The sequence below is a fragment of the Carcharodon carcharias genome, chromosome 7, assembly GCF_017639515.1.
Source record: "Carcharodon carcharias isolate sCarCar2 chromosome 7, sCarCar2.pri, whole genome shotgun sequence".
NCBI lineage: Eukaryota > Metazoa > Chordata > Chondrichthyes > Lamniformes > Lamnidae > Carcharodon > Carcharodon carcharias.
In genome coordinates, this window is record NC_054473.1 from 154,888,395 (window position 1) to 154,901,271 (window position 12,877).

The 12,877-nt window shown below is 42.0% G+C and overlaps 1 protein-coding gene across 4 annotated transcripts in view; it reads right to left on the reverse strand.

The window, feature by feature from the left end:
* Window positions 1-598: 598 nt before the first annotated feature.
* Window positions 599-12,877, reverse strand: part of ca5a (carbonic anhydrase Va) — an 82,357-nt gene continuing 70,078 nt past the window's right edge. For all 4 annotated transcript variants that reach the window (XM_041192234.1, XM_041192236.1, XM_041192235.1 and 1 more), the window contains one exon: window positions 599-3,235. In XM_041192234.1, the coding sequence (XP_041048168.1) occupies window positions 3,077-3,235 (159 nt within the window). In that variant the 3' untranslated portion in view covers window positions 599-3,076. The remainder of the gene's footprint in view (window positions 3,236-12,877) is intronic.

A 12,877-nucleotide genomic window follows, 5' to 3' on the forward strand; every position in this document is an offset into this window, starting at 1 on the left:
TAATTTCCTCCTAGATAAAAGCAAAATACGGCGCATACTGGAAATCTGAAATCTGCTGAGTTTCCAACATTTTTTGTTTTTATTTCTTTATTTCCTCCTCCTCCTCTCCAGAAGGCAATGGCACACACTGAGAGATGATTATACTACATCAACACACTACAATATCTTATTTGAGATAAATTACAGAACATGAGCCACATGCTAGCACCCCCACCCAAAAGATTCCATCCTCTTCTCCTCCCAAATCCTGTCAATCCAGCCTTGAAACAAAGGCTTATTTTTTACTCACTGTTTCAATTTTGTAGGTCTGAAAGTTTGGAAAGCAAGGTTATGTTGCAGCTGGTTATCTTCCTATTTCCACCTCATTCATTCCCTTCTTAAACCTCTCCACCTCTCTTTCTTCCTTTAAGACACTCCTTTCAACTTATTTCCTTGACCAAGCATACTTTGTTTTATATCGGCTCTTTGAAATATTTTGCAATGTTTTATTACATTTATGGTACTATATAACTACAAGTTGTTGATATTTACACACCGAGCCATGTGAAGAGCTACAACAAAAGAAAAATTATTTTAAGAACACAGACAGAAACTTTGGTTTACATATATTCTTTTGGAGAAGCTAGGCTTTATTTTTTTAATCTTTATTTGCTGCTCAATCATTTTCAAAAAGATCAAATTATAGATTAGATGTTATTTATACATACATATATATTATTTGTAAAGCAAGTCCCCATTCTCTTAATATGCTTAAGGATTGATTCCACGGGTTGGCCCTCTAATTGGATTCTCACAGTTTAGAAAGAAGCTTGGAGGCAGCAGTTATCATGAAATTGTGGCCTTGCGCGCCCCACTATCTGTTAATTTGAATTATTTGAATTGAGACAGCTTCGCTCTGCAAAATCCTGATCATTGTTCCCCATGAGCGTCACTCCATGTTGGTTACATCAGCCTTTTGTTTATCGTTTGGCTAGTAAAATTCTCTTCCCATAAGATATCAAATGCCAGTTTTATGGAACAAACACAGAAATGGCTGGAAAAACTCAGCAGGCCCGACAGCATCTGTAGAGAGAGAAACAAAGTCGATGTTTCAAGTCCATATGACTCTTCTTCAGAGTTTTAAGGAGCTGGTTGAAACTTAGGCAACAATTATCTAAAATAATTTTTAAATGCTGATTAATTAAACCTGTCTCAAAAATAGATTTTGTACATTTCTGTTAATGTTAGGAACTGCACAGTCAATAGATGTGAATTAAAAAGAAAAACCATAAAGTGCCTGAAATGTGAAGTAACAGTAGAAATACAGGAAATGCACAGCAAGTTGATCAGCATCCAATGAGTAAAAGTTTCAGATTTTAGTTTGGATTTGTTAATCTAAAAAATGGGTTTAACCAAAAATGTGAATATATTTGTTCTTGCTGCTAAATTTCAGTATTTTATTTCTTCTATTTCAGATTATCTTCCTGTGCCTACATGAATTCCATTGGGAGATCCATGAGAATGACACGGATCACTTTCTCTATGCATTGTAGTTATAATCAAACATGTGGGAAAATACAGGCTCAAATCTATTATTCCTATTTAATGCAGCACTGATTTTGATGTCAATTTGTCCTATCTTTTAATACATTAAGTGCATTCCCTTTGCTGTCTCTAATTTTGTTCTTGATTTAACACAGCAATAACTGCCCAGTGATGCAATGCTAATCTATGGTACAGTCTCCCTAGGGAGATGGTGGGAGGAGGTAGTGTTAATCCTTTCAAATGCAAATTAGAAAAAATTCTTTCAGAAAATAACATTTGGGGTATACAATGTACAAATAATTTTAAACATAACATATCGCATGTCTAGAATGCTTGGGAGGAATACGGTGACTTTAGGACCTGTAGTTCCAAAAGCTCTTGATCACTGGGATTTTCCTTCTGTCGTACTGGGTTTATTGCAGAATAATTGATAATTTAATTATGATAATTAGTCAACAACTCCAATATTATAGTATTATGTATCCGCCAAGCTGGCAGATAATGAACTAGACGGACTTGACTTCTATTAGCTTAACAATTCCTATGTTGCTGTGTAAAGTGTTCTGCAGGTGAACAAAAAATGCATTTACTGTTGCATTACAAAGATTCTCCAGTATGAAACCACATCTTAACATATGAGATACCTTCAACATCACACTTCTGCACCAACTCAAACTAAAACATTATTCTGCATGTGAATAAATACCTCAGAGCTTTATTAAGGATGCAGAAATTGTTTTCTGCCTCATCTTTCAATTTTCCTAGTCCTGCAGAACAGTCAATATAGCTTCTGAGATGGCGACCAGAAGCTACATAAAAGTGTTAATGATGTATTCGTTTGCCATCATCCCTCTATATTTGCACAGCTGAGATCAGGCACTTACCCTGTTGCAAAATATAAACAAGATCAGGCAAGAACACTTTGATTAGATCATTATTATTCAGACTGTTGCCTGGTTGCATAGTAGTGTGTAGCACCAAGACATCACCCACTGTGTATTTATTATTTTAACTACCAACTATTTTACTCCATTTTGGTCATGTTTTTACAAGGTATGACATGGTTCAATAGTCAGTAATAACCATAATAAATTTACATATACTATCTGCCATCAAATATTTGAGAATGAAAATCAGCAATCATTGTAATAAATCTTAAGTGTTCCAGAAAATATATTGTTTACTACCTTTCAATGATAAGCAAACAATCAAAGTGGTTTAATTTAGTGTTCTTTACATAAACATACATTGTTTATGCTTATTGAATGATAAAAAGCACCTAATAATGGTATCAATTTTAACTATGCTGTGTAAGAAATACATACCCCAATTACTGTATAAATTCTAACTATACTGAATGATAAAAAGTACCCCTAAAAATATCTACTGAACCATCTCTGGTTTTTAAAGGACTGTGGAAGTTTCTGCATTTAAGTGTAAAAATTAGGTGATTTCTTTTTCCAGTTTACCCAAACATAAAAGAAAAGTAATTTAGTATCCTTAAAATTTAAGTAAGGCTTTTAGGTATGTTCTCTTGAACAGTTTTCCAAATTCAGGTGTATACATTCTTTTGGGAAACACTGTTGCGGAATGATGGGATCGTTGAATATACGGTCCGTTTCAGTAAAGGCTGCACTGGTCGATAGTTGTCCACCATATTCTTTTGCTTTTCCCCAATAGATGTGTAAAACAAACTGCGAAACATAGCCAGCTGTAAAAGAAAACATTTAAAGTTACAAAATGCACCACGGCCTCCTTTCAAGAGAACACCACAAAGCAACTGGTTTGTGGTGCTCAAGGAAGTAAGGACAGAATCAGAGAATACATTCTGTACGACATCCATTAAAATGAAAAACTTGATTTTTCAGTCACCATAAATCAGTGGTTGTGTACATATGTAATGAAGTACAGTACTACTGTAACCCTGTTATCAATTATGAAAAATCATATTGCACGAGTCTTGATTAAATACACAATTATAGGAGTGTTGAGAAAATACATGAAAACCTTCTTTATTTAAATATTAATAAACTTTTGGGGTTAGTTAGCTCAGTTGGCTAGTGTGTGGTACTGAATGATGTCAACAGTGCAGGTTCAATCCCCGTACCAGCTATGGTAGTTCATGGAGGACTACCTCCCCTAAAGCTATATAACCAATTGTCTCTAATGGAGGGAGATGCCTTTGGTCCTTCACGGGCTACAGCAAAATTTCCTTACCTAAAAAAACTTTTATATAAAGGGTATTTATTGCTGCAGATACTGCAAAATACCACATGCTCTTACGATCAAGTCAGATTCACAACATTGGTGTTGTGATTAATCTCCAGCATTTAACAGATGGCAGGGTCAGTGTCAATGCGGATGCCAGCTGCCCCTGAGATACTCCATGAGACTTTTAACCCTCACTTGGGCGGAAGCCCTGCCTCAGAGAGCTGCTGGACAATCTGATTGGCCAGCAGCTCCATAGCCATTGCAGCACCACCAGCAGTGGCCATTGCAGGTACTGAAAACAGCCCGAGAGTCCTTAAGTCCAGGACCAGACAACACGGCAGAAGGTGGGGGGAGGGGGGGTGGGGGGTGGGGAGTGTCTCATGGCAGGGAAGGGAGATGAGGCCCGGAGAGAGTATGGAGAATGGGGTGGGGGTCTTAACAGAGAGGCTGAGGGTCGGGGGTGGGAACACCCGAGGGATTTGCAGAACCTGGAGTTTGGGCACCTGTATTGGAATGGCAGCCCTTTAGAGAGGTGCGCTCTCTTTCCTGCCTGTGGTTCAAACAGGGTAATTTGCTGGACCTCCCCCGCACCTTTGACCTCCTCTCACCAGCCTCAAAATTGAGACTGGTTGGGTAACAGCCCTTAAGTGACGATTAATTGGGGCGAGGATGGGTGGGCTATCCTAGGCCTCGCCCGCCTCTCATAAAAGAGAGGACAGGTCAGGGGTGGAAAGGAGGGTGATGGGAAGGCTGCCTGGATAATTCAACCAAACTGACGTACCAATCCTCTACCATGATTAAAAACTTGCTACAACTTGCTGCCCATCTCCACCCAGCTGTTCCAAAAACCTTCCCATCCTTTTTGTTATCTTCAGTCACAATTATTCCAAATGTGTTTTGACTGATATCCCATCTTCCACCCTCCATAAATTTGTACATCCAAAATTCTGCTGTCCATATCCTAACCCACACAAAGTCTGGTTTCCTATTATGCTCACTGACTTACATTGGTCCCCGGTCTATCAATGCCCCAATTTTAAAATTCTAATTCTTATACTGAAACTCCTCCATGGCCGTGACCATCCTAATCTCTGTAACCTCCTCCAGTTCTACAACCCTCCAAGCACTTTGCATTTCTTCAATTCTGGCCTCTTTTGCTTTCCTGCTTTACTCCACCATTGGAAGCTGTATCATCAGCCATCTACATCTTAAGCTCTGCAATTCCCTCTCTAAAACTTCCAATCCCTCACTCCTCCTTTAAGGCAGTTCCTAAAACCTATCTTTTTAGTCAAGCTTTTAGCCATCAGATTGAAAATGTCCTTCTTTGGCTCAATGTCAATTTTTATGATATTACACTCTGTTAAGTACCTTAGAATATTTCACTATGTTAGTCACTCTAAATAAATGGAACATTTTGTCACATTTACTTCCTGTGCCATGATTTTATCCTACTTGGAAATCATGCCTGGGTAGAATACTTGAAGTATTACTTTTAACTGTAAGGTTCATTAAAATGTTTTTTTTAAAATAAATGTTCCCAAAAGTCATTGATTATTTTGGGCTTCTAATTGTTAAGTACTAAATGTTTCCTGAAATTTACAAAAGAAATCAGAACTCTTCAACTTTTTCCTTTCTAAGAATCAAGTTCAGAAATACAGAAACATTGCACTTGTGCCCTTATGAGTGATCCATGTTGTGTGCAACACATACCAGATGATCTGAATGCTGATGTGAAGCACATACACCTCAAAGCCTGATTTTCAGTTGGGGAAAAAAAAAACAGAATTGGAATTTGTATTTAAATTCAGTGATCTTGGGCAGGAACTGGTAAATTTCAATTGAAAAGCAGACTACTATGGGTGAACATACAAATTAGGGGCAGAAGGCGGCCACTCGGCCCCATGAGCTGCTCTGCCATTCAATAAGATCATGGTTGATCTAACTGTAACCTCAATATTACATTCCTGCCAACACCTGATAACCTTTCACCCCCTTGCTTATCAAGAATCTATCAACCTCTGCCTCACAAATATTCAAAGACTTTGCTTCCAACATCTTTTGAGGAAGAGTGTTCCAAAGATTCACAACCCTCTGAGAGAAACAATTTTTCCTCATCTCTGTATTAAATGGGCACTCCCTTATTTTTAAACAGTGGCCCCTAGTTCTAGATTTCCCACAAGAGGAAACATCCTTTCCACATTCACCCTGTTAAGACCTTCAGGATCTCTTACGTTTCAATCAAGAATGCTGCAAATCTGAAATAGAAACAGAAAATGTTGGAAAAAAACTCAGCATGTTAGGCAGCATCTATACTGAGAGAGAAACAGAGTTAACATTTCAGGTCTCTGACCCTTCATCAGAACTGGAAAAAGTTAAAAATGTAATTGGGTTTGAACAAGGGTGGGCGGGACAAGGACAAAAGGAAAGACTGTAATACGGTGAAAGATTAGGGAGATTGGATGACAGGTTTGACCTTCAGGAACAAAGGAATGGAGATGAGGCAAGAAAAGAAACAATATAAAAGCAAAATACTGCGGAAGAACCAATATGTGTGTGCCTGGAGCATTGTACTGTTGGCTGAAAGAAAAAAAATTGAAACAAACAAAGAAAAGGAAATAAAATGGGAGACAGAGTTTACAACCTGAAATTGTTGAACTTGATGTTGAGTCCAGAAGGCTCCGTGGTGCCTAATTGAAAGATGAGGTGCTGTTCCTCAAGCTTATGTTGAGCTTCACTGGAACAGTGCAGTAGGCCGAGGACAGAAATGTCAGCGTGAGAGCAAGGTGGAGGATTACAATGACAGGCCACCAGAAGCTTGGGGTCATGCTCACAGACTGAATGGAGATGTGCCGCAAAGCACATCTGCATTTGATCTCCCCAGCGTCGAGGAGACCACATTGTGTGCAGTGAATACAGTGGACTAGATTGAAGGAAGTACATGTAAATCACTGCTTCACCTGGAAGGACTATTTGGGCTTTGGATGAAGAGGAGGTAAAAGAGGTGTTACATCTCCTGAGTTGGAAAGTTGCTGTGGAAACGGTGTTGGGGGTGAGAGGAGAAGACCAGAGCATCACGGAGGGAACAGTCCCTTTGGAATGCTGAAAGGGGTGGGGAAGATGTGTTTGGTGGTGGTATCACATTGAAGGTGGTGGAAATGGTGGAAAATGATCATTTCAATATGGAGGCTAGTGGTGTAGAAGGTGAGGACAAGGGAAATCCTACTGTGGTTCTGGGAGGGAGGGAAACGGTGAGAGCAGAATTGCAGGAAAGGTGGCAGACATGGTCAAGGGCCATGTCAACCAGAGTGGGTAGGAATTCTTGGTTGAGAAAAGAAGAGGACATTTCAGAAGCACTGCTGTGGAAGGTTACATTGGCAGGAAACAAAAGGTAATTGTTGATGAATGTCTTTGTAACTGGAAGGTGGATTCCAGTGGGGTTCCATAGGCTTAGGACTGCTTTTTTGTGGCTTATATTAATGATTTGGATGTAAATGTAGGTGAAATGACCAAGAAGTTTGCAGATGACACAAAAAATAGCGAGGAGGATTGCTGCAGACTGCAGGATGATACCAATGGACTGTCAGGTGGGCAGAAAAGTGGCAAATGGAATTCAACCCAGATAAGTGTGAGATGATGCATCTGGGGAGGTCAGAAAAAACAAAGGATTGCACAATAAATGGAAGGATTCTGAGAGATGTAGAGGAAGTGAAGGACCTTGGAGTGAATGTCCACAGATCCCTCAAGGTAGCAGGACAGGATGATAAGCGGGTTAAGAAGGCACATGAAATCCTTTCATTTATTATCAGAGGCATAGAATATAAGAGCAGGGAGGTTATGCTGGAACTATATAAAACATTGGTTAGGCCACAACTTAGGTTCTGTGTGCAGTTCTGGTCACCTCGGGCAAATTTTCCGTGCCCATTGGTGGCGGGCGTGTTTGACAGCGTAAGCAGACAATATGGCGAGAATGCCAAAAATTGTTTCCACGACTTTGCAACTGTCCACTCTGTCCATCAATGGTGGGCCACGTTTCCTGCTGTTGGGTGTCGGGAACTTCATTGTAATACATCTGCATGTGTAAGCCCGGTTTGCCAGAAAATCCCCCCCTCCCCCCGCTGGACCATCTGAGCACATTGGCATGCAGTTTCACAACTGTACATAAACGTTGTTCACCTGGCAAACTGCACTTGCTCAGGACTTCATGGTTTCTTTGCCTACCTTGCTTCAGGCAGCACTCGCAGTCATTAGCGCCAGGCTTCGCAGACAGCACTTCATCACTTTTAGGGGGGCTTATGGGCAGGTGTCTGTCTACCAGACCAGCCATAATGTAGGGGTGGCTTTTCAATGGTTGCAGGGCTAGGACTTGCTTGGGGAAGGGGGAGAAGTGGCCTCAGGCAAGGGAAGAGACTGCAGGGCAAGGACTGTACTGGGGAAGGGGGAATATGTGGAGTGTGTGTGGGAGCACAAGTTGATCTGTGCAAGTGGTCTCAAGGTGGTTGGGGCTGAGGAGGTGATCTCCAGAGGAGATGAGGTCAGATGGAGATGTGAGAGTGTGTGAGAGAGAGTAAGTGATGTCCCTTGAGCTGGCAGTGAGTGAGATGCCAGTGAATGTGTGATGGGCTTGAGTGTGTGAGTTTAGATTGATGAGATGGTTGCCTTACCCTGGCGGCACGGATGTGATCATTCATCCTCTATCTGTATTGGATGGCCAACCTCTTCTGTGCAGCATTGGCACTGATCACCACTGCCATCGCCTACTAAGCTGAAGTGGTGAGACTGCTGGACCGCCTGTGGCCAGAGAGGGGGTAGAGGACATCACGGCGGGCATTCTAGGGACGCATCAGTGAATCGGGGGGCTGCAGTCTTCTTGCCTTTTGAGGCTATGTCTTCTGTGCAGCAGTCCTGGGCTGGAAGCACTGAAAGGTGGGCATGTGGCTGCACTTAACTATGGCACTTGGCATGAGGAAGTGGCAAGGTGATGGCGTGGCAGGCAAATGAGAGCCCGCCAGCCATTGAAACGGCATGTTTTCCGGGAATGCATGATTAATGAGGCATGATTGGGACAATGCAGCGTGAAAAGCTGCCATTGTGGCCAGCGGGTAAAACTTTCTTTTTCCAGGTGCGCTACTGGCCGAAAGAAAAACTATTTTTACAAGGTGTAGAGTGTGAGGAAGTGTGGTTGAGGTAGCTGCGGGAGTCAGTACCCTTATAATGAATGTTAGTTGATAGCCTATTACCAGATATGGAGACAGAGAAGTCAAGGAAGGGAAGAGTCGGAGATGGACCACGTGAAACTAAGAGAAGGGTGGAAGCAAAGCTGGAGTTTTCCAATTCAGGGTGGGAGCAGGACACTACATCAATACAGTCATCAATATACCAGAAAAATAGGTATTCTTTCAGCCAGTAGCGCACCTGCTATCGACACATCTTTATTTGTTTCTTTTCTACCCTATCTATATTCTCTTTGACCCTTTAATAAGCAATAATTTTTCTATCATTCAATCTCTAGCCTTTCATCCTATCGCAGACCTTCATTTATCCTTGTCCCACCAAGCCCTTGCTCAAAGCTTTTACATTTTTAACTTTTCTCAGTTCTATGAAAGGTCACAACCTGAAACGCTAATTCTGTTTCTCTCTCCACACACATGCTGCCTAACCTACTGAAATTTTTCCAGCATATTCTGTTTTTATTCCTGAGAGATTTCAACTTGTGACCCAAATTGTACACGTCTGGTTTTATGGAGAGAGCTAAAGAAGCATGTAAGTCAGAATATTATGTCATGTTCTCTGACTATCATGGCCAAAAGCAAAATCAGTGGCAGAATGTTAATCAGGGTGCAAAGGTTGTAAAGTCAGTGAAAAACTTTGGTAGCCGAAAGTCTTGAGAAAGAGCATCTATGCTGCAAGTTGTCTGCAATTACATAAATACAAACAAAAATAAAGGACAATAATAGGCTTTCTGGTCTATTAAGCCAATCACCCACCAGCCACCCAATATCAATGGAAGAACCAAAAAAATGGCTTGTCCCGAGCCCTGGTACATCACATATGCCACATTTTTCATGAAGACCTGATGCCACGTGGAGTTGCAGGGTATCCTCTGTCAGTGACTTTGAAAGTGACCACAGTGCTAAATTCCTTTGCCTCTGATTCTTTCCAAGGATCAAGAGGGGACCTGTGCGGCATCTCTCAGTCCACAACATATCGACGCATAAAGGAGATATCAGATGCCCTTCACAGAAAGGTCCATCATTATATCAGGTTTGTTCTGGGCAAAAATAGCCAGGGGGCAACATTCACAGGCTTTGCCACCATCTCAGGTTTGCCAAGAGCACAGGGTGCAAGAGACTGCAGCCATGTGGCTATACAGGCTCCATGGCAGCAGCCCCTAATGTTTATAAACTGCAAGGGCTATCATTCCATCAATGTACATCTGTTATGTGATCACTGGAAGCACGTTTATGCACGGTACCCTGGGAGTTGCCATGATTCCTACCTCCTGAGTCACTCTCAGGTTCCTGAGATTTTCGAGTGGCCATTATGCCTACAGAGGTGGCTGCTGGGATAAGAGGTACCCACTGAAATGCTGGCTGATGACACCACTGCATCACCTCAGAGGCCTTCCAAGGAGAGGTACAATGCCGCTCACAGCTCCAAATGCTCCCTTATAGAGCAGACCATAGGGCTTCTGAAGATGCACTTCAGATGCTTGCACCATTCAGGTATCTCACTACAATACACTTCCGACAGGGTTTCCTGCATCGTCGCAATGTGTTGCACCATTCACAGTCTGGCAATGCAAAGAGGTGAAGCCCTACCAAAGAATGAACTGGAGGAGGATGAGAGCTCATCAGAGGACGAAAGGCCGGAGGTCCAGGAACCTCAGGAGGCTGCAGGGGGTCAGTATGAGTTTGATCATGCCATGGAGGAAGAAAGACGTGGGATATGTGCCCGTAATACGTTAGTTGCTGGTTCCAGGAAGAGTAAATTTAAGTAAGGGCATCTTTCCTAGCCCTCAATGCCATTTGCTTTCATCTCAGGGGATGTTCACTCACTTACAGTAAGAACGAGTCCTGCATTCACACTTGCATATTCTGGCCTCATGAATCGCCAGGCCATAATTTTTGCTTTGGCCCGTGGAGCCCTGTAATTGAGCTCACTCTGGGAATTGACAGTCTATTTAGGAACCAGATGCAAGAGAAACTTGCAGTCTTCGCCACCATATAATGATGCACACACTGTTGCAATTGATATGTGGACATGCCTCGGGATCTCGTCCTCCCGTACATGTCTTTTCTTCTGCCAGTACCAGTGAGGAGACACAAATGTCGCTAGAATATCAGTGCTGATGAGCTGCCTTCACTCTCAGTGAGGAAGAAAGTTAGAAACACTTACATCACACACTTCAAATAAAGATTTAAATACATGTCCTTGGCACCACCCAAGGGTGTAGAGACTCGTTCAACTGAGGTTGACATCACAGGAATGTGAATCGCACAGTGGGACACTATCACTGAGTGGGAGGATGGCTAAACCTTGAAATAAGAGGATTCCGAAGAATCAAAATCACAACACCTTTGGTTGCCCAAAGCATTCACATAACCATCAAATGTATTCACAAAAGTGCAATTTCTTTACATCTATTTTATACCTGCCAGAAATAACGAGATATGTGTGCAATCATAATTTTAAAGCAAACAGCATAACCTTACAAGGCAAAGAATAGTGCCTCAGAATTCAGGTTCTTTTGCTTACGGTACAAAGTTTAACAGTAATGTGAATTTAAAGACAACAGATATTGCTTTACATTTCATGTCCAGCTCATCTCCTGCCTGTTGCTGTTTCTCATGCAACAGATTTCATGGAAACGTATATCATGAAGCAGTTCATCCATTTCATTGATGCTACTTCTGGTATGCGCGCTACTTCTGGTATGCGCACAATAAGAAACACATTTAATATTTGTGAAAAGGCCAATGTGGATTGCAGCCTGCTGATTGTGATGGTCCCTGTGAGATGATTTAATTTGCATGAATTACAATGTATTTACAACTCAGAAACAGATCGTTCAGCACAACATACCCATCCTGCTGTTTATGTTCCACATGAGCCTCCCCCGTCCCTTCTTCATCTAACCTCATCATGTGACAAATAGTTTATCTAGTTCACGTTAATAGTTTAGGGGTAATCTTTAGTTCTGGAAAGTTTAACTGTTGAAAATTGGTTAAATGTAACTAAAGTTTAGAGTTTATTACACTTAAAAGGTTGGGGCCATGTTGACAAGGGGTTAACAGCTAGAAGAGGTGGAGCCATAAAAAAGGAGAGGGGCTTTCTTAGCTGGAGAAAGGAGGGATAATTGGCTTGGAGGTCAGTTTGAAGATAGACCTGAAAAGGCTATGTCATCATGGAGATAGGTGGAGCTTAAGAAGGTTCTTTGGTTTCAATTTACCCATGTGTTTGCTGAGAGAGCGAGTGTTCTGCAGCAGGGGAAGAGGCTGGATGCCGAAAGGGTGCTGCTGTTAGCAGGCTCTAGACAATTAAGGATTGAAGAAACCCTGCTAACCATTGGTGCATGTTGTTTGCAGTTTGGACGTCGTCTAGTTCGCAGCTCACAGAGCAGCCCTTGGAGTATTAGCAGGCTCTAGACAATTAGGGCTCAGTGAAGTCCTGGGGAGCTGAGAAAGTGGCAGAAGGTTACTCATTCCATGCTAGAGAGCGTTAGAGCTGAGGAAACCTTGGGAGCTATTCATAGCTTGGTATAGATCGGGGACTGGAGTTCGGAGAAACCCAGGGGCAGTATCTGTTTAGTGAAGCTAGTGGTCAGCGAAATAGCTGAAACTGTGCCAATAATTGAAGGTGGGAGTACAGCTTTATGAGTCCTATGGAACGCAGTCTCAGAAGAGATTGAACCATCGGAAAGCGCGCAGTTGTTGAGGCAAAGCAGCTTTTGAGGGAATTCAGAGGCTAGATTGTTGAAAGTGAAGAGCTGAAATCCTTCACGAGGAAGACAGGATTTTAACGAGATAATGTAACTCACAGCGATCAATGACATTTGGGTGGCTTGCTGAGAAATCCATAGGATCTTTCTTGGTCACATCTGCCATTTAATGTGCAGGGCGGTGAGTTTGACCACAGTTGGCCT